Raw genomic sequence first — 23,379 nt, 5'->3', positions numbered from 1 at the left:
GGTTTTGTGCCGCGTTCTTGATATCTTGACACACCTGGTCATGGGTTTCTTGGGGAGGCTTTTGATACTAAAGTATAATTTTCGATATAGTTTCCCTGGAGTGATTATGGATTGCCATTGCGCCGCTATGTCATTGGGAAATTGGATCAGTGGATTGGAGTATGCCGTTGTTATCTGTTGAGTTTGCAGCATTTCGACATCCAGCATTTTTTCAATGAGTCTGCTGTTCTGAAATTGCAAACATTGAGCTATAACAGCAAAAATTCTAGGCTGTGTTTGTTACTATCAGCAGAATATTTGCTGTAAGTGTACAGGTCAAACCATTTTATGTTGAACGGTATAAATAGGAAAGTAGAGACAGAAAGAACAGAAGCCTGTGGCGCAAGATGGTGGATAACCTCATGCACAGCAAGTTAAGTCTATTTATCACCCTGATGCGTGTTCAATTAATTTTAACATGTGATTCTACATTAAATGGTTATACATAAAAAACATTCGTTTTATGTTTATATGAAAAGTTAACCACAACCAGGTACCTCGTTTGTTCACCTCTGAGTTTGAGTGGAATTGAAAAAGTTTTCTGATTTCAAATGTTCCGGCACTACAAAAACAAAACTGTAGTCTAATGGTGTCAGCGGTAACACTCATATTCAGGTTCGTGTAAAAAATCATCAAAAAAAGTTTACTTTCTTTTTGTTGCCTCCATTTCCATTTCGATTTTGCATCGATGCGCTAATTTCGTCATTATTCAGCAAATATGAATTTATGCGGGGTTTTTGTATATCAAGACAGACCTGATAGAACGACGTACTTACCGGTGGCACGCAATCTGGCAAAGAGGTGGGAGATGAATGGACGGACACTAAGATAGAGGAAGCAGAGACAAGGAGGCAAACTGGCAGGTTAATCGATTTCCTTTTTAGGCCAAGCATTCACTAGGTAAAACGGCAACTTTTATCCTAGTATGAAAGTGCTTGCGACGAAGGTTTTCTTTTTATTTTAGTGCTTAATGTGTGAATGACTCTGAACACTTGACTTTTGGCAAATGAAACAAGTCAATTATTTTATTTGACTTATACGAGTATTTAATTGAGGGCGCGGATACTGCATTTCCGTTAAGCGGTTATATTAGGCTTTTTCTTATAGCTAGTATTGTATAACTTCTTATAATTTTGAGATTTGAATGACCGCATTCCCGTCTTCTGTACATTTTTTTGACAGGAAAAAACGTTTTACATGACACTTAAAAAAATAGCGGCAATAATTGTAACATGAATGTCACTCGAACAATACAGGCAAATGATATATCGAAATAAATAAATGTTGCCATAATCTTTGAAGAAGTCTATGAAAAAGAATACATAAAATAATTGCTTGAATTTTAAAGGAAGAAAAGAAAAAAAAAATAGTACAAAAGCAGTTATACCAAAATCTAATCCGATATTAATACATTTATTAGGCTGGACAGACTCACTTAGCCAATTTTAGTAGATTGTGAAATCACAAGCACATCAGAGGCACCCGTAGCGCAGAGGTTAGGATGTGGTGGTTATCCCCACCTAATGCCGGCGACTATATGAGGTACTTTGCCATGTAAAAACTTCTCCCCAAAGAGGTGCCACACTGCGGCACGCCGCTTTCGATCGAGATAACAATAAGAAACCTAGATGAATGGGAAAAGGTTTCAGGTCGAATACTTCAGACAACACTTGAGGTCGAATGCCAGTCACTGCTGCTACCGTCGCGGTCTTGGATTGACGAAACTCTGGTATTATCATCTGGTAGTTCATGCTACACGGATGGATTAGAGGACAGAGTGGGTCTGCGAGTCTTCATTTAGGATCTAGGGACTGAAATCTATTTCCAACTGCCTGCCCATAACACGGTCCTGCAAGCGGACATCCGGACGATCACAGAATGCTACAGAATATACTACGACTGCTATATAACATATAGGCAACACTTAGTACTGTCAGGTGCAATCTGATTTTTCCATTAGAAAGTTTGACATTTTGTTGCATAATCTTACTCAGAAGGTTTTGACGTACGACCATCATTTGTGCTGATTACAGTTACTTGAAATACTTAATTTGACAAAACTGGAATTAACTCGTGGACGCTTTCGTTCGACAATTTCTTAAAACTTTCAACGTGTATTATCACGATTAGCGCACTTTGTATAATAATGAAGCACCATCCTATAATTCTGTGAAAACCCCGTTTTTTGAATTCGCTCAAAGTCGAATTACGTGAAGGTCGTCCAAAAACGGCCACCAACCCAGCCCATAAACCGCACCAAACTGTGACTTTTTCTAGATGCATTGGTAGCTTCTGGCTGAGCCAAAAATGAGCATCGTCTTAAAATGGAAGAAGAGCACGATGAACTTTCTTAACAGAGCACTCATTTTGATAATAAAATTCAATAATTTGCAAGCTTTGTTCGTTTGTATGACGATTCATGGTCATCCGTTTGTAAGAATATGCAAGTCATTGTTTCAACAAGACGGTGCCACATGCCACACACCACGTGTATCAATGGACTTAGAGCTAGACCCATCGATAAGTATACGGATCGCCTTAGAATCACTTCCTGATTCGATTTAGCTATGTCCGTCTGTCTGTCCATGTATTGTTGTAATCAAGGTGCAGGTCGCATTTGTTGTCCGATTTCCACAAAAATTTGCATATCTGTTTTTTTGGTCCAAGGACGAATGCTGTTGATATTGAAAAAAATCGGTTCAGATTTAGATATAGCTCCCATATATATCTTTCATCCGATACGCCCTTTTAAAGCTGTAGGAGCCGCAATTTTGGTGCGATCTCTACCAAATTTGGCATGAAATGTTTCGTGTGATATCCCAATATGTGTGCAAAATTTCATTAAATCGGTTCAGATTAAGATATAGCTCCCATATATAACTTTAGTCCGATTCGACCTATAAAGGCTGTAGAAGGCACAATTTTGGTCCGACCTTTACAAAATTTGGCACGAAGTGACGTCCCAATATGTGTGCAAAATTTCATCATAATCGGATCAGATTTAATGTAGCTCCAATGTATATATTTCATCCGATATGCCCTTTTAAAGCCTCAGTAGCCTCAGTAGTTCCATAAAAATCGGTCCAGATTTAGATATAGCTCCCATACATATTTTTCATCTGATATGGCCTTTAAAGGCTGTAGAAGCCACAATTTTGGTCCGATCTTTACAAAATTTGGCATGGTTTTTTTCAACGTCCTCACATGTGTGCAAAGTTTCATAAAAATCGGTCTAGATTTAGATATAGCTCCCATATATATTTTTCATCCGAGATGGCCTTGTAAGGCTGTAGAAGCCACAATTTTGGTCCGATTTCTACAAAATTTTTCATGAGATGGTTTGTTTGACATCCCAATACGTGTGCAAATTTCATCAAAATCGATTTAGATAAAACTCCTATATATATCTTTTATGCGTTTCGACTTTTAAGGCTGTAGAAACCACAATTTTCGTACCATCGTAAGAAAATTGGAAAGGTTCTATTCGATATTTCAACAGGTATGCAAAAAATAAGTCTGACTAAATTTGAATATAAGTGCTATCTATAAAAGTATTACGTATACTCGATGGTGTAGGGTATTATATAGTCGGCTCCGCCCAACTTTTGCCTTTCCTTACTGGTTTTTAAAGCAATCTGGATGGTTCAACGGTAGGAACTAAAGGCATTTTACTTCCTGATTCCGTAGTACTACAATGGACGATAACGTCTAATTGAGTCTGATGGCAGACTGCCACTAAAAGTAAAGCCTTCTTTTTTAAACCCTCCACCATTGGATAGAGGTATATTAATTTCGACATTCTGTTTATAACACCTCGAAATATGCATCTATAACCCCAGACGTTATATATATTCTTGATCGTCATGACATTCTAAGTCAATCTTGCTATGTCCGTGCGTCTGTCCGTCCGTCCGTCTGTCTGTCGAAAGCACGCAAACTTTCGAAGGACTAAAGCTAGGTGCTTGAAATTTTGCACAAATACTTTTTTTGGTGTAGGTCGGTTGGGATTGTAAATAGGCCAAATCGGTCCATGTTTTAATATAGCTGCCATAAAACCGATTCGGGGTCTTGATTTCTTCAGCTTTTAGGGGGCGCAATTCTCGTCCAATTTGACTGAAATTTTGCACGTTGTATTTTGGTATTACTTCCAACAACTATGCTAAGTATGATTCAAATTGGTCCATGTTTGCATATAGCTGCCATATAAACCGATCCGGGGTCTTGACTTCTTCAGCTTTTAGAGGGCGCAATTCTTATCCGATTTGGCTGTAATTTTGCACGTGGTGTTTTGATATCACTTCTAACAATTGTGCTAAGTATGGAGCAAATCGGTACATAACCTGATATAGCTGCCATAAAAACCAATTTGGGAACTTGACTTCTTGAGCATCTACAGGGCGCGAAATTTTGTACAACTACTTCTCCCATGGCCTTTAACATACGTGTCCAATATGGTCTAAATCGGTCTATAGCTTGATACAGCTCCCATATAAACATATCTCCCGATTATACTTCTTGAGCCCCTACAAGGCGCAATTCTTATCCGATTAGACTGAAATATTACACAATGACTTCTACAACGTTCAGCATTCAATTCATTTATGGTCCGAATCGGACTATAACACCAATAGCATAACAGTTCTTATTATACTCTCCACCATAGGGTGGGGGTATACTAACTCCGTCATTCTGTTTGTAACTACTCGAAATATTCGTCTGAGACCCCATAAAGTATATATATATATTATTGATCGTCATGTCATTTAAAGTCGATCTAGCCATGTCCGTCCGTCTGTCGAAAGCACGCTAACTTTCGAAGGAGTAAAGCTAGCCGCTTGCAATTTTGCACAAATACTTCTTATTAGTGTAGGTCAGTTGGGATTGTAAATGGGCCATATCGGTCCATGGTTTGATATAGCTGTCATATAAACCGGTCTTGGGTTTTGACTTCTTGAGCTTTTAGGAAGCGCAATTCTTATCCCATTTACCTGAAATTTTGTACGACGGATCCTCTCATGACCATCAACATGCGTGTTATGATCTTAATCGGTCTATAGCCTGATACAGCTCCCATATAAATCGATCTCTCTATTTTACTTCTTGAGCCCCCACAGGGCGCAATTCTTATTCGAATTGGCTGAAATTTTACACAGGTCTCCAACATATAATTTAATTGTGGTCCAAACCGGACCATGTCTTGATATCGCTCTAATAGCAGAGCAAATCTTTTCATATATACTTTTTTGCCAAATAAGAGATGATGGAAAAAGAACTCGACAAATGCGATCCATGGTGGAGGGTGTATAAGATTCAGCCCGGCCGAACTTAGCATGCTTTTACTTGCTCAATATTCTTTGTTTGCCTAAAAAGAGATACCGCGTAAAGAACTCGACAAATGCGATCCATGGTCGAGGATATATAAGATTCGGCCCGACCTTAATTATCACTCTCTTACTTTTTCCTATTTGTAAGCACCTTCTTCAGCGTAAATTAAAAAAAATTAAAAACAAGTAAAAAGGCGTTAAGTTCGGCCGGGCCGAACTTTGGATACCCACCACCTCGGGTATATATGTGAACCACATTTCGTCAAAATCCAGTGAAAAATTCATACCTTATGCCCCATAGCAGCTCTATAGATATCATCCGGTTTAGACCAAATGCTTATAAGTACAAGTCATTGTTCAACCGAGAGATCGGTCAATATGGCAGTTATATCCAAATCTGGACCGATCTGAGCCAAATTGAAGACAAATATCGAAGAGCCCAACACAAGTCATTGTCCCAAATTTCGGCGACATCGGACAATAAATGCGCTTTTTATGGGCCCAAAACCTTAAATCGAGAGATCGGTCTATATGGCAGCTTTATCCAAATCTGAACTGATCAGGGCCAAATAGAAGAAAGATGTCGAAGGGCCTAAGGCAAATCACTGTCCTAAATTTCAGCAAAATCGGATAATAAATGTGGCTTTTGTGGGCCTAAGACCATAAATGGGAGGATCGGTATATATGGCAGCTATATCCAAATTTGGACCGATCTAGGCCAAATTGACGAAGGATATCGAAGGGCTCAACACAACTCACTGTCCCAAATTTCAGCAAAATCGGATAATAAATGTGGCTTTTATGGGCCTAAGACCATAAATCGGAGGATCGGTCTATATGGCAGCTATATCCAAATTTATACCGATCTGGGCCAAATTGACGAAGAATGTTGAAGGGCCTAACACAACTCACTGTGCCAAATTTCATCCAAATCGGATAATAAATGTGGCTTTTATGGGCCTAAGACTCTAAATCGGAGGATCGGTCTATATGGCAGCTATATCCAAATTTGGACCGATCTGGGCCAAATTGACGGAGGATGTCAAAGGGCCTAACACAACTCACTGTCCCAAATTTCAGCAAAATCGGATAATAAATGTGGCTTTTATTGGCCAAAGACCCTAAGTCGGAGGATGGGTCTATATGGCAGCTATATCCAACTCTGGACCGATCTGGGCCAAATTGACGGAGGATGTCAAAGGGCCTAACACAACTCACTGTCCCAAATTTCAGCAAAATCGGATAATAAATGTGGCTTTTATGGGCCTAAGACCCTAAATCGGGGGATCGGTCTATATGGGGGCTATATCAAGATATAGTCCGATATAGCCCATCTTCGAACTTAACCTGCTTATGGACAAAAAAAGAATCTGTGCAAAATTTCAGCTCAATATCTCAATTTTTAAAGACTGTAGCGTGATTTCAACAGACAGACGGACAGACGGACGGACATGTCTAGATCGTCTTAGATTTTTACGCTGATCAAGAATATATATACTTTATAGGGTCGGAAATGGATATTTCGATGTGTTGCAAACGGAATGACAAAATGAATATACCCCCATCCTTCGGTGGTGGGTATAATAAAGAAAATAATAAAATTGTTGTTGCACGGTCCATCGCTTACAATGCCCAATATATTAGAGAGTTGTTAAAGAAGTCTCATGCCTTATCATTATTTTGATTAGCATGTTCTACGCCTTGCGCTGTTTTAAACGACTTTCAATAACAAATAAATGTCATCACCTGCTTGAGAGATATAAAATGTATCAGGCTATCATTTATTCAACCTTTCTTCTACGATATGGCAAAGTATAAGAGATAATTGACTTCTCAAATGGGTGAATAATCCAAACTAATTAACCTCTTAAGCTCTATCCCATCAATACTTTAGGAAGAAGAAGAAAAAGCTCAGATGTCCTTTGTTAATTTCCTAGCAATGTTCATTAATAATCGTTTGCGCATTAACCTTTAGTTGCTATCCATTCACTCAATCACCTGCTGCGAAAGCAAATAAAAAGTCTTTAATTTCGGTTTGTATGAGTTTTTTCTGGTTGGCGTAGGAGGTACTACATTGATGGAGATTTTTGTTCTTTTATTAGGTTCCATTAATAATTAGTTGCAAAAGAAGTTACCAAGAAAACAAAAGAGAGAAGAAAACTTAAATAGCTTGTGACATGTCATTGTGATTGAGTCGAGGTGCACACGCACCACAAACAAAAAAGGGGAAACTTCATGAAGGTCGCCATTGATGTTTTGTTGTATCCATGGTGCCATTAATGGAAATCTATGAATGGAATAACACCACTCGGAATATTATGATGGTATTATCTAACAGATATTAAATCAATGGGAAGTTTTCAGAATTGAATGTGGGAGCCTACAGTTGGACCAAGTATCAAATACATGGTAACTCATTGTAGCCATGGCTACGGAAGCTTCTTCTTCGAAAAATCCAGTTGAAGTAAATCTTTGCGTGGGTGATTGCTTGAGGGACACTTGGAAGCTTGGATGGTAAAATTGAAACCTATCTTCTTGAATGCTTGGCAATAGAAATGTGGTCTATTTACTCTTGTTGTTATTCGTCATTAAACCATACATGTTAATCATTTTGTTTTGTGAATTGAACATGTCATGGCTTTTTCCATGCATGTCAAGATTGAGACCTAAGAAAACAAAGTTGCGCACACGCGGTGTCACTCACATCATCCACATCATGAAGGTGTACAGTTTATGACACATACCCAGGCGGGTTCAACTCGGGCACTGACACCGATTGCGTCTAAAACTCGCATTTATTATTGCATAGACAGCCACCACATTGGCAAATCGCTGCGAAACGGCCGTAAGATCGTAAATAATGGGCATGGGCATATAAAACTTCTTATTGAGTGACTTTCTGATGCTTTCACAAGACCGTCTAACCTATCTCAGAGCGGAGGATTCCGCTACCCGTCATCCCACCTGCCCGTCTACCTACGATCCGTTTGATTGTTGTTTTGGTTTTGTTTTATTGGCATAACGTCATAGTCAACGGCGACATGACGTTGTTGTAGCTATGACGACCGATTTCCCATTGATTACAAATATTTTTTGTTATTTCAATAAATTTGCTTTGAAGCGGAAAATGAATTGAATTGTGTTGTGTTGCTATGGACACAGGTAAACCTAGGGAAACAGAGTTAGAAGAAAATACCTGCTGATACGAGTTTAAAATTGAAAGCTGAGATATATTCATAACTCATCTGTATCAATTTCTTATAGTTTTGAAATATTCCTAGAATGCCGTGAGTTATTTTTGAGTGGCTTGTTAAACTATGCCGTTTCCTTATGTAAATATTGTACGAGGAATTCCTGTAAACATTTTTTATAGCCGTATCGCTGCTCCGCACAAATAGCATAGCGACATTAAATGAAACAAGCTAGTATATCGGCCTCAATTATTATTATTTTCCTTTATAAATTCATTGCAAGCAGTGATCAGTGCTATTTTAGTTTTTGGCTAGCCTATTTAGTAAAAGGGAACTATGTTGGCTATGTCGCATGGTTTGCAACAAGACAACATTTTTATACCCATCACCGAAGTATGGGGGTATATTCATTTTGTTATTCCATTTGTAACACATCCTATAAAGTGCACAGCCCTATAAAGTGCATATATTCTTGATCAGCGTAAAAATCTAAGACGATCCAGCCATGTCCGTCCGCCTGTCTGTTGAAATCACGCTACTGTCTTTAACAAGTAAAAAGGCATTAAGTTCGGTCGTGCCGAACTTTGGATACCTACCATCTCGGGTATATATGTAAATCCCATTTCGTCGAAATCCGGTGATAACTGGATAACTTAAGCACCCAAATTTGGCACAAAAATTGAGTGGTCTAATATATATGTCACTATTCAATTTTGTAGAACAAAATATTGGTCTTTTTGGCAGATATATCCAATTATTAAGGTCGGATATCGTGAGGCTCAGAAAAACTCACTGTTTCAAATTTCAGCGAAATCGGGTAATAAATAAAGCTTTTATTGGCTTCAGACCTAGATCGGTCTATATGGTAGCTATATCTAAATATAGTCCGATTTGAAGCATATTTAGGTCGGGTATTAGGAAGCTAAAAATAACTCACTGTTTCAAATTTTAGCGAAATCGGTTAAAAAATAAAATTTTTATGGGCTTCGGACCCTTTATCGGCAGATCGGTCTATATGACAGCTATAATTAAATAAAGTCCTATCTGTACCATATTTGGGTCGGATGTTGGGAGACTTAAAACTGTGCACTATTCCAAATTTCAGAAAATCTGAAAAAATTAAAGCCTTTATGGCCTTCAGACCCTTTATCGGGAGATCGGTCTATATGGCAGCTATATCTAAATAAAGTCCGATATGAACCATACTTAAGTCAGATGTCGGGAGGCTTAAAGTAACCCATTGTTTTAAATTTCAGCGAAATCGGGTAATAATTAAAGCTTTTATGACCTTCAGACCCTTTATCGTGCGATCGGTCTGTATGACAGCTATATCCAAATATAGTCCGATCTGAACTATATTTATGTGAGGTGTCGGGAGGCTTAAAATAAATCCCACTGTTGCAAATTGCAACGAAATCGGGTAATAAATAAAGCTTTTATGAGCTTCAGACCCTTTATGAGGAGATCAGTCTATATGGCAGCTTTATCTAAATATGGACCGATCTAATCCATATTTAGGTCAGATGTCGGGAGGCTTAAAATAACCCACTGTTGCAAATTTCAGCTAAATCGGGAAATAAATAAAGCTTTTATGGGCTTCAGACCCTTTATCAGGAGATCGGTCTATATGGTAAATATATCTAAATATAGTCCGATGTGAACCATATTTGGGTCAGTTATTCACTGTTTCAAGTTTCAGCAAAATCGGATGAAAAATAAAGTTTTTATGGGCATTAGACCCTTTATCGGAAAATCGGTCTATATAGCAGTTATATCCAAATCTGGACCCAATATTGCAGAAGTATGTCTAGGGGCTTAACTTAATTCACTGTCCCAAATTTCTGCGACATCAGACAATAAATGCGCCCACAACCTTAAATCGAGAGATCGGTCTATATGGCAGCTATATCCAAATCTGGACCGATCTGGACCAAATTGCAGAAAGATCTCTCGATTTAAGGGTTTGAGCCCATAAAAGGCACATTTAGTTTAGTGTCCGATGTCGCCGAAATTTGGGACAATGAGTTGTGTTAGGCCCTTCGACATCCTACTCAATTTGGCTCAGATCGGTCCAGATTTTAATATAGCTGCCATATAGACCGATCTCTCGATTTAAGGTTTTGAACTCATATAAGGCGCATATGTTGTCCGATGTCGCCGAAATTTGAAACAGTGATTTAAGTTAAGCCCCTCGACATCTCTCTGCAATATGGCCCAGATCGGTCCAGATTTGGATATAGCTGTCATATGGACCGATCTCTCGATTTAAGGTTTTGGACCCATAAAAAGCGCATTTATTGTCCGATGTCGCCGAAATTGTGGACAATGAGTTGTGTTAGGCCCTTCGACATCCTTCTTCAATTTGGCTCAGATCGGTCCAGATTTGGTTATAGCTGCCATATAGACCGATCTCTCGATTTAAGGTTTTGAACCCATAAAAGGCCCATATATTGTCCGATGTCGCCGAAATTTGAGACAGTGACTTGTATTAGGCCACTCGACATTCTTTTTCAATTTGGCTCAGATTGGTGTAGATTCGGATATAGCTGCCATATTGACCGATCCGCCGTTTTAGAGTCTTAGGCCCATAAAAGCCACATTTATTATTCGATTTTGCTTAAATTTGGGACAGTGAGTTGTGTTTTGCCCTTCGATATCTTTCTTCATTCAGTGCATATGAGAAGATCTGGATAGAATTTCAATGGATATTGGATATATTTCGATAAGATATACTACTGGTAATTTGTCCTTTATACTCGTAGTACTAAAATAAAAGACAACAAATATTCGATCAATTGTTTTTACATTTCGTGGAATGTTTTGAATTTGGCCAACATTCTTTCAAATGATAAACATGCAAATTTGATGTCAAGCAATGTTATATTTTTTTTATCCACCACTATTGAATGGGGGCTATTCTATTTTTTTTTTATTTTAATAAATCTCCCATAGGGGAGAGATACGGGCGGTTTGCCCATGAGAATGTAGATCACTAGAATGAAAGGTTTTTATTAATTACAGAACAAAATTTCCAGACTCACAGGCAGATAAGACACAAACAAACATCCTATCATCAACACTATGGTGTTCTCTGGCCCTCTTGTCTACGGGCCAACACAGGCGGATCAGACACAGACAAACACACCGGTAGCGAATATATCGGAACTTTGTAAAGACCCCCTCATCAGTGCTATTGTGTTCTCTGGACCTCCCGTCTGCAAGCTTACAACTTAAAGCTTGCTTTTTTCTGGTATATAAGCTTAGAATACACAGGGGAATTCCAATGGAATCTAAGGATACCACAACCAATCGCCAAATTCTAACAACTGCAGCCTGCTGCACAAATGTCCGACCTTATAAAATATATATGTAAAGTGCGATTTTTGAAGAACTATAGGAAAATTTTTCAAAAAAAAAAAAAAAAAAAACACACACACACAAACATAAAATTCAGAAAATGATTGAAATCTTTATTTGAATCGATAGTACGGTTCCTAAAATTTAATGTTTGAAGATTATTTCATGCAAATGTTGACCAAGACTTCGCCTCAAATGGTCCGGTAAGTCCGATGTTTGCATACTCTTTCCAACATTTCAGCCGGTATCTCACGAATAAACGCTTCAATATTGTCTTCCAATACGTCAATTGAAGCGGGCTAGTCTGTATAGACATGAGCTTTTACATAGCCCCTCAAAAAATCCCAAAAAGTCCCGAACGTGAAAGCCGGAAAATATTCTGCAATGGAATCTCAATAAGATTTTAAGACCAAAAAAAGAAACCGCAAACAGACAAATTTGCAAAGCGATGTTCGTTTGTAAGACGATTCTTGGTTAAATTATAGACCAATTTGAGGATGTTTGATAGTGAAACAAAACACGAAAGGTGCGTGAGCCGTTTAAACCGGTGATGCCAAAAAGATAATAGCTTAAAAATCACCCTTTATTAGGAAAAGTCTCTAAGACCTGCTATTCTGACACTACGAACATGCTGCTATAACAGCAGAATTACTACTGCATTTGCAGAAAATTTACTAGGAACAGTTAAAAGACAGCATTTGCTCTTATGAGCAGACAGAATCATAGAAAATTTCACAGAATATTTTGATACGAATAAGAATATATTTTTGTTTTATCTTTAATGTATTTGAAATATGGTATTGTATTGAAATATCGGTAGCCCTCATAGTTACATTACGAATCGCATCATCTTTGAAGAAGTACGGTCCAATGATGCCATCAATCTATAAACCGCACCAAACTGTGACATCTACTAGATGCACTGGAAGCTCTTGAAATGCTTCTGGCTGATCTTCACTTCATTTCTATTTAACACCCAAAATTATTACCACGGAATGTCATTGCACCCAAACCACCGTAGCTATTGGGTCTTTGGAGTCTATGCTAAGCCTACTCTCGGGGTCTCGTTCATCAACCGCCTAATGGATAACACTATTGTAGCTATCTTTGAGTAACTTAATTTTTTACGAAAATAACTACCTATTACAAGGTAAAGAATATTCTTGGGGAGCGAAATAACAAGACGTCCGCTCCACTCAACAGTTTAAACAAGGCCTTATAAAAACAATGAAAAAATATATTTTTTTTAAAGTTCGCGTTAAATTTTTTATGGAATTTGTAAAAGAATTAAAACTTTCTTCTTGACGAATCGTGTTATTTAAAAATCTTGTAAAAACGATGACGAAAGACTAAATTATTATACTCTTATCTTATGTTACAGGGTATAAACATGGAACGATTCATGATTTAGCAACGCATTGAAATTATTATAACTTACTACTAATGTGGTGAAATCTTGAAGTCACAGTTCGATAAACTAAAGCATTTTTGGCTCGTCATGAAGTACCTTGTCGGACCGCAATGCAGTAAAATTGTCACATCTGGGGCTCCGAAAACACAAGAGTTATTGTTGTGACTGTTTTGTGCAGTTTAAGATTCAAGGCATTGGACTTTATATAAATAAGGTTGTATCAACAGATAGGTTAGGTTAGGCTAGGTTGAAAAGAGGTCGCAGATAAAAATCCGCCCCATGCCATTATGGACATACTTCCAAGCCAGTAATCGGCTTAATGTGCGCTCTAAAAACTAAAAAGTAACCTTGAAAAAGGAAATTTTAATTTAGAAATTCCGTGCTAATTACAAAATCCTTAATTGTTTTCCATACCACTCCCCTAATTTGATTAATGTTTGGTATCGTGTCCCCACCTAAGTACCGGTGTCTGTTAACCGCGAAAGCCGGACAATGACAAAGGAAATACTCCGACGTCTCCTCATCTTCCCCACATGCCCTACACATGCCTTCACTTGCTGCACCGATTTTGCATAACTGAGCTCGTAATCCTATGTGTCCCGTTATGATACCAAAAGCTATACGGACCTCCCTCTTACTTCCTTTCAGTAATAGCTTCGTCCTCTCACGATCCGGATCACACATAAGATTTTCGCCGTCATACCAATTGTTTCGCTTGTCACTCACATCCTTAAATCGGACGGCGTCGACCCGAAAGGCCTCGGGTTAACCAAGTTTATAGACGGCAGTTCTCTGGCGTTTCAATTCCTCTTACTCATTTATGGCCCGGCATCCTAACGATGCGGATTGTGCCATTCTCAGAGAAGGCGTAAGTCTCCTTCTTACACTGTAAGACTGTTCGTGACATTACCCTTCTGTCCTTTGCAATTTGCAATTTTTGCCCATGAACATTTCGCTAAGGAACAGGGGCAAACTTCTCACATATCAATGAGTGCAGTCCGATTCAAGTTTAATCTCAATGATAAGGGGCCTCCTTTTTATAGCCGAGTCCGAACGCCGTGCCGCAGTGCGACACCTCTTTGGAGAGAAGTTTTACATAGCATAGTACCTCACAAATGTTGCCAGCATTAGGAGGGGAAAACCACCGCTGAAAATTTTTTCTGATGGTCTCCCCAGGATTCGAACCCATGCGTTAAGCGTCATAGGCAGACAAGCTAACCTCTGCGCTACGGTGGCCTCCACCCTTTTGTCCTATACGGACAGTACAGTAGCTATAAGGGCAATAACAACCAGGAGTGGATCGACAGTTACGGTGAATGTATTGCCCTATCGAGACATGGTTTATGATTTTTTATGGTCGGAGTTCGATGGTTTTATCTGGATAATGTTAACTTTCCACAAGTAAAAGCGTGCTAAGTTCGGCCGGGCCGAATCTTACATACCCGCCACCATGGATCGCATTTGTCGAGTTCTTTTCCCGCCATCTCTTCTTAGGCAAAACGGGATATAAGAAAAGATTTGCTCTGCTATTAGAGCGATATCAAGATATGGTCCGGTTTGGACCACAATTAAATTATATGTTGGAGACCTGCGTAAAATGTCAGCCAATTCGAATAAGAATTGCGCCCTCTTGGGGCTCAAGAAGTAAAATAGAGAGATCGATTCATATGGTAGCTTTATCGGGCTATAGACCGATACAGACCATAATAAACACGTGTGTTGATGGTCATAAGAGAATCCGTCGTACAAAATTTCAGGAAAATCGGTTAATAATTGCGACCTCTAGAGGCTCAAGAAGTTAAGATCCCAGATCGGTTTATATGACAGCTATATCAGGTTATGAACCGATTTGAACCTTATTTGACACAGTAGTTGAAAGTAAAAATAAATTACATCATGCTATATTTCAGCCAAATCGGATAGGATGTTTATATGACAGCTATATCAGGTTATGGACCGATTTGAACCATACTTGGCACAGTTGTTGGATATCATAACAAATTTTCATTCCAATCGGATAAGAATTGCGTACTCTAGAGGCTCAAGAAGTCAAGACCCAAGATCGGTTTATATGGCAGCTACATCAGGTTATGGACCGATTTGAACCATACTTGGCACAGTTGTTGGATATCATAACAAAACAAGTGGTGCAAAATTTCATTCCAATCGGAAAAGAATTGCGACCTCTAGAGGCTCAAGAAGTCAAGACCCAAGATCGGTTTATAGGCAGCTATATCAAAACATGGACCGATATGGTCCATTTACAATACCAACCGATTTTAAGCGCCTATCTTTACTCCTTCGGAAGTTAGCGTGCTTTCGACAGACAGACAGACGAACGGACGGACGGACAGACGGTCGGACATGGCTAGATCGACATAAAATGTCACGACGATCAGGAATATATATACTTTATGGGGCCTCAGACGAATATTTCGAGTAGTTACAAACAGAATGACGAAATTATTATACCCCCCATCCTATGATGGAGGGTATAAAAAGACGAGGCAGCGTGCCACACAAGCACCACAACAATTGCTCTTTTACAGGAAAAGTTCCCAGGCCATGTTACCCTGGAAAAGGTGATCACAATTGACCATTAAGATCATGCGATTTAACACCTTACGACTTCTTCCTTTTAGGTCATGTGGAAAATAAGGTTTGCGTAAGCATCGATTCAAGACCTCTTAGTTAGAATAAGTGAGGCTATCGAGAACATAGAGGGTACCCTTTGCGATTGGGTTATGGAAAATTTCATGAAAACCATAAAATGTATGCGTGGTTATGGTGTCCATTTGGCTGATGTTCTTTTTATAACCATACAGTGGAGGAATACTAATCTACTCGTTTTGTTTGTAACACCTCGAACTGCGACCCCACAATGTTTATGTATTCTAAAAGGATCGAACCATATATGTATTCTGGGTGGATTTAATCGTGTGCGTCCGCCCATTCGCTTAAAGCTAGCCGTTCGAAGTTTTGTACAGATATTTCTTTTTGATAAAGATCGTTGGGGATTGGACCATATCCTTTCAGATTTTGAATATAAAGCGATTCCTGGTTTTGACTACTTGAGTCCCTAGAAACCCGTATTTTAAACAAATTTGGCGGAAACTTGACACAAGGACCTGTTAAAACTTCTGTCCTAATTTTAAAGATTCGAGCCAAAGATCATCTAACTTAATTTAATGATTGTAAACTTTTCAACGTGTTATGGAAACATTTCCTTTGGTGAAAAATATTTTCCTTCATATTAAGGATTTTTATTTTAAATGGTTGGTTAATGAATCCTTAACTTTGCGTCTTGTTGTTAAAGACAACCAGTAAGGAAAGGCAAAAGTCGGGCGGAGCCGACTATATAATACCCTACACCTACCCTACACCATAAATTCGAGCAGTATATGAATATATATGTGTACGAGAGCTATATCTAAATCTGAACCAACTTTCAAACAGATCGTTTGAAAATTGTTGTTATTACGGCCATATAAGTGCAAATCCGGCGATTAATATGTATGTGTGCTACATCCAAATTTGAACCGATTTTGATGAAATCTTGCTGATATGATAAATCAGTAACAAAACAATCCGTGCCAAATTTTGTGTCGGTTACAAATTGTGTTTATTACAGCCTTATAAGTGTAAATCGGGCGATACATATATATGGGAGCTATATGCAAAGCTGAACCGATTTTCAAGAAATCTCACAAATATGTTAAGATCAGTAGCAAAACAATCCGTGCAAAATTTTGTGCTGATCGGTTGAAAATTGTAGTTACTACGGCCATTTAAGTGCAAATCGGACGATACACATATATTGGAGCTATATTCAAATCTGAACTGATTTTGATGAAATATCTCAGATATGTGCCAAATTTTGTGCAGATCGTTTGAAAATTGTAGCTACTACGGCCATTTAAGTGCAAATCGGGCGATACATATATATGAGAGCTATATCTAAATCTAAACTGATTTTGATGACATTTTGCACTTATATTAAGATCAACAAGAAAACAATCCGTGCCAAATTTTGTGCAGATCGGTTGAAAATTGTAGTTACTACGGTCATTTAAGTGCAAATCGGGTTATGCATATATATGTGAGCTATATCTAAATCTGAACCGATGTTTACCAAAATCAATAGCGTTCGTCCTTGGGCCACAAAAGTGATATGTGATGATTGGACAACAAATACGACCTGCACTTTGATTACAAGAATACATGGACTCACAGACGGACATTGCTAAATCGAATCAGAAAGTGATTGTGAGTCGGTCGGTATACTTATCAATGGGTCTAGCTCTTCTCCTTCTTAGCGTTGCAAACAAATACACAAACTTATAATACCTGATACCCGGTGGTGCAGGGAATAAAAATCTAAAATGAAGATCAAAATATCTTAGAAGTTAGGAAATTGACCTTGAGGCAAGACAACTGTGAACCCTAGTTAAAGACTCAATATAGTCTTACCAATAGGAGTGTCTTTAAATGTTTACTTTTTAGGTCAAGATGCTAAGTTTAAAAAAAGTTTTTTCAAAAAGTAATATTTGGACAGTAAAAGTAATAATTGGAAGTAAAATAAAAATCAATCAGCTATTAAAATTTGAATCGGATGGTCATTTCCGTTAGTAATTTAAATTTAAAGATAACATCTTTATTTAAAAGTTTTGGCTCCTTGGCTCATTTTCATTGCTTAAATCCTACGAATAAGGAAAAATCTTAAACTTCGGGCCAACTTTTTTTCAACGTATGATCCAAATTGATCTATAAACTGATATAGCCTCATATAACTGTCCCCGGGTTTGACTTCTTGAGCCCAAAGAAGCTTAATTTTTCATTCGATTTGGCTGATGTTTGGTACGTGATGTGAATTTATAGGTTCAGATAGATTAATAAATATATATATATATAAATCAAATAAATCTATCTCATACAAAACTTAGTTTTTTTTTCCGACTTTGATAAACGTATGTCATCCAATACTCATAACGAATACTCCACGATAGATTCATAAAAAGATATGGTCCTTAAAAACCTATACCCCGATATGACTTCTTGAGACCATAAAATCCTTCATCAATACCCGATTTCATTGTTTCAAAATATTTCAAATACCAGTTCACAAGGTTATATTTTTAGCAAAATCCATGATGGTGGATACACAAGATTCGGGGCCCGGCCAAACTTAGCTCGTTTTTTCATGTTCATGATTAACGATTAACACCTCGTATCGGAAAACCTCCATACGAACCGGTTTCCCTATCAGTCTTTTTCATTACCAGCAAACCTCAATTTCCATACGATTTGGCAGAATTCCTGGCGGTGTGGAACCAAGAATCAGCTCGTTATGGTTTTCTTACTTGTTATATGTACGAATAAGGATCCACCATAACGGGTACTTTAGCATGTCGGCCTTTGTCTATAAACTTCAGGGTTTGAATCAAGGCTTTTTCAACCGAGTTATGAGTTTCAATTGGGAAATAAAATTTTCTATAAAAGGTTTATAATTTTTTTTTTATTTTGTGTTAGAAGTTTTGCCTATGCCACGGTTGTTTGTAATAAGGGTAATGTAAACTTTTATTGAAAAATAAGTTTTTAAACTGTTTTTTTTTTGCTATAGTAATTGGTTTCAATAAAAAAATTGCATTAAGTAAACGATAAGATACTATGCCTTTGATCTAGACCCGTATGTCATAAATATAGCAAGTGAAGGGTGTTTTCAATTCGTTGCAGTCGCTCTCTCTCTATCCCTCCCTTTAACAGTTCATACTGGGTAGTGTCTTTTGTTGAACATTGTCATCACCATCGATGTGGATGTTGTTGTTGTCGGTTGTTATACTGTGCCAGTTTGTTTGTTTCTTTCTAATTGAGGTGATTCCCGCCCCGGCGTTGCTTCTCGAAAACCTTTCACATTCAGTTGTTAGAGTAACTTTTCCAAAACTGACAATCAGTCATCGCCGATAAACCCGTTAAATCACACACAGCTGCTCAGCGAATAAACGAAAGCTGAGAACTCAGTAGACAGACTTGTTGTAAGGAACTGAGCAACTGCGAAACCAAAGAACTTTCGACTGCTCTGTCAGTTGGCATTCAAAGAAAAGTGAAACGAACCCAAATCCAAATCCCTAGAAAAAGACACGGACTGGCACACTCGCTGCGGTGAAGCCCAAAATTGCGAAGGTTAAAAAACTTTAAAACCACCTACGGTCGAAAGGAGTAGGGCTGCCAGTACATCATGCACTCTTTCAAATACATTTTAGTGGGGGTTGTCACAGTCTGTTTTTATGTGTGCTTGTGTTTTGTGGGTGAAAGAGCGTTTGTTTGAAAGGCTGTGTGGTTAGAAAGTTTCAGTTTTATTTTGAATTGAACAATTATGTGCTTGTGCTAAAGGACTCCGATACAAACAAGCCTATTTGTGTGTGTGTGTGTGTGTATGTGCGCTTGTGTGTTTGTAGGTGTTTTTGAAAATCCTTGATTTATTTCTTATTCTTTTGCTTGCAGCTCTGTAGTCGCCTAAACAAAGCTCCTTTTTCTTGCTGTTTACTGTGCTGTGAAAGTGTTTGCGGTGGCCTCGTGTATATAAATCCCAACTGTGTAGCTGCGGTGAACATTTTTAAATCGAAGTATGGACTCACCAACACCGCCAATTGTCATCGACGATCCAAACGGTTCAGCAATGGATGCCTGTTTCACTGCTTTCGATAAGGACGGGTGAGTGTGTGATCATAATAAAATGCTTAGAAATCTCAAGTTAATGAAATTTCTCAATAAACGTGTTAATGGAAACAGTGTTCAATACCACAGTGGTACAGGGCAAAGACCATTTACTAGACTCCTTTTTAGTGATTCACCGATTGATATATTTTCAAAGTAATGACATCGTGTTTTATGACTATTCGTGTTGTTTGATGCGTTATAACTACTAAAAGAGACTATAAATAAACTGAAATTTACATAATATGACAATTTTTGTGAGAACTATATGACAAATATGGCATAATTTTACTGCAAGTGTATAAATATACCTTTATTACAAAACTAAACGAAAATAGTTTATTGCAAGTCATTACTAGACATTAAAGGACAAGTTAAATCGAGACATGGTAAAAACTTAGAATTATGTTTTAAATTTTGTGCACATAAAACAGAAAGAAAGATTCCGATTTATATCGCAACGCTAAGTGCCACAAATAATTTGTATAAAAAGCAACGGGAGCACACGACTATAAATATACTACCCTCGCCACCACGCTTATCCACAGCAAATGCAAATTTGCCCATGAACATTCCATTAAGGAAGATCAAGTGCTTTCCACGCATCAATAAGTGCTTTCCGATTCAAGTTTAAGGTCAATGATAAGGCCGAGTCCGAAGTTTTTACATGAACTGTCATACGAATTGGAACGGTGGGGGTATATTCATTTAGTCATTCCGTTTGTAACATATTGAAATATCAATTTCCGACCCAACAAAGTATGTATATTTCGAATCGTCGTAAAATTCTAAGTAGTTTTACGATGGCCGTGTGTCTGTCCGTCTATCCGTCTGTCCGCCCGTCTGTTGTAATCACCCTTGAAAAATCTCCCAACATCAGCCTTCAAAAATCTCTCAACATCTGACCCAAATATGGTTAGATATAGCTGCTTATATAGACCGATCTGCCAATAAATGGTCTGAAGCCCATAAAAGATAAAAAGTAAAATCTGATTTCGGTGAAATTTTGCACAGTGAGTTGATTTAAGCCTCCCGTCATCCGCCCCAAAAATGTTTCACATAGAACTATGTTTAGATATCGCTGCCATATAGACCGATCTGCCGTTTAAGGGGCTGAAAGCCATAAAAGCTACATTAAATACCAAATATCTCTGAAATTTGAATCAGTGAGTTGTTTTAAGCCACCCGCCATCTGACCCAAGTATGGTAAAGATTGGACTGTATTTAGATATAGCTGTCATATAGACCAATCTGCCCCGTATATAGTTCTGCTGCCATAGCCAAATGTTTGCTAATTCAGGACAGCAGTCTGACAATTGAAAAATCTGTTGTTTGCTAAAAATGGCTGGCTGGTTAATTTCCGATGGGGTTGCTGGAAGAAGAGTATAAAAGAAGAAGAAGAAGAGAATAAAATTAATTACAAGATTTAAATATTCCGAAAGGAAAGAAAATGCAGATCGCAGTCCGAGGAAAATACCTAAAAACATCAAGAAAGTAATAATAACCAGTAAATAGGGGCAAAAGTCGGGCGGTGCCGACTGTATAATACCCTACACCTTCCATATAAGAACAATAAGGAAGCTATATCCAATTCAGAACCAATTTTGATGGACATCGGCGGATGTTTTCAGATGGGTTATTATACAATCCGTATCAATTTCTAGTAAACAAGTTCAAACTGTAATAACTACGGTTGACAAATGACAACATTATTGCAAATTACCCAAAAAGTTGACGGACATGTATATGGGAGCTATATCTAATTCTGAACCGATTTCAAGCAAACTTCTCAGATATCGTGGTAGTCGTCGAGAAAAGTCGTCTTCAAAATTTTGGCAAGATCGGTCAAAGAAGTAAAAAGGCGTTAAGTTCGGCCGGACCGAACTTTGGATACCCACCACCTCGGGTGTATATGGAAACCACCGTTCAAAATCCGGTGAAAAATACATAACTTATGTCCCATAGCAGCTACATCGAAATATGTTCTGATTTGGCCTAAATACTGATTAGAACAAGTCATTGTTCAATTGCGTATAACAAAATGTTGGTCATTATAGCAGCTATATCTAAAAATAAACCGATCTGAACCATATACGACACGGATGTCAAAAAGCCTAACATTAGTCACTGTGTCAAATTTCAGTGAAATCGGATTATAAATGCGACTTTTATGTGGCCAAGACTTTAAATCGAGATATTGGTCTATACGGCAGCTATATCCAAATCTGGACCGATTTGGGCCAAGTTGCAGAAAAATGTCGAAGAGCTTAATACAATTCAATGTCTCAAATTTCGGCGACATCGGACAATAAGTACGCCTTTTATGGGCCCAAAATCTTAAATCGGTATATATGGCAGCTATATAGCCCATCTTCGAACTTAACCTGCTTCTGGGCAAAAAAGAATCTGTGCAAAGTTTCAGCTCAATAGCTCTTTTTTTAAAGACTGTAGCGTGATTTCAACAGACAGAGGGACGGACATGGCTTGATCGTCTTAGATTTTTACGTTGATTAACAATATATGTACTTTATAGGGTCGGAAATAGATATTTCGATGTGTTGGAAACGGAATTACAAAAGAATATACCCCCATCCTTTGGTGGTGGGTATAAAATTCGCTGGCAGTGGCTCTTGGAGTAAAAATCGGGCGATATACATATATGACACCTATATCTAAATCTGGGAGAATTTCTATGAAATTCACCAGTAATATCGAGAGTCATAAGAAAGTCCTTCCTGCTAAATTTCGAGAGAATCGGTTAAAAAATGAGCACTCAAAATCGGACGAACATATATAATGGAACTGTATCTAAATCTGAACCGATTTGGAGCAAACTTTTCAGATATTGTGGTAGTTGTCGAGGAAAGCGTTGAACAAACTTTTCGCAAGATTGGTCAATAAATACGCTTGCAGTGGCTCTAGAAGTGAAAATCGGGTGATGTACATATATGCCAGTTATATCTAAATCTGATCTGATTTCTATGAAATTTACCAAAATCGGACGAACATATATATGAGAGCTATATATAAATCTGAACTAATTTCCAGAAAACATCTCATATATTGCGGTAGTTTTCGAGGAAAGCATTGTGGGAAATTTTTGGAAAGATGTGCCAATAAATGCGCTTGCTGTGACTCAAGAAGTTAAATCGGGCGATATACATATATGGGAGCTATATCTATTTATATCTAAATCTGAACCGTTTTCCATGATATTCGCCAGTAACGTCGAGAGAAAATCCTTCCTGCGAAATTTCGAGAGAATCGGTTTACAAATAACCATTTTATTGCAACATTACTGCAAATCGGACGAACATGTATATGGGAGCTATATCCATATCTG

At 38.0% G+C, this 23,379-nt stretch overlaps 1 protein-coding gene across 6 annotated transcripts in view; it reads left to right on the top strand.

Annotated features, from left to right (window-relative positions):
• LOC106081487 (nicotinamidase) overlaps positions 1-23,379 on the top strand; it is a 102,893-nt gene that overhangs the window by 24,466 nt on the left and 55,048 nt on the right. For 2 of the 6 annotated variants that reach the window (XM_013243477.2, XM_059362530.1), the window contains exon 2: positions 19,824-20,033. In XM_013243477.2, the coding sequence (XP_013098931.1) occupies positions 19,948-20,033 (86 nt within the window). In that variant the 5' untranslated portion in view covers positions 19,824-19,947. Of the gene's footprint in view, positions 1-19,174; positions 19,194-19,250; positions 19,503-19,730; positions 19,754-19,823; positions 20,034-23,379 lie in introns of those variants that run through there. The other 4 variants (XM_059362532.1, XM_013243476.2, XM_013243475.2 and 1 more) reach the window with 4 other exon arrangements.

This window comes from Stomoxys calcitrans, chromosome 2 (genome assembly GCF_963082655.1).
Source record: "Stomoxys calcitrans chromosome 2, idStoCalc2.1, whole genome shotgun sequence".
NCBI classification, from domain to species: domain Eukaryota; kingdom Metazoa; phylum Arthropoda; class Insecta; order Diptera; family Muscidae; genus Stomoxys; species Stomoxys calcitrans.
The sequence above is the reverse complement of the archived record's forward strand: the minus strand, read 5'-3'. Positions and strand labels throughout refer to the sequence as shown.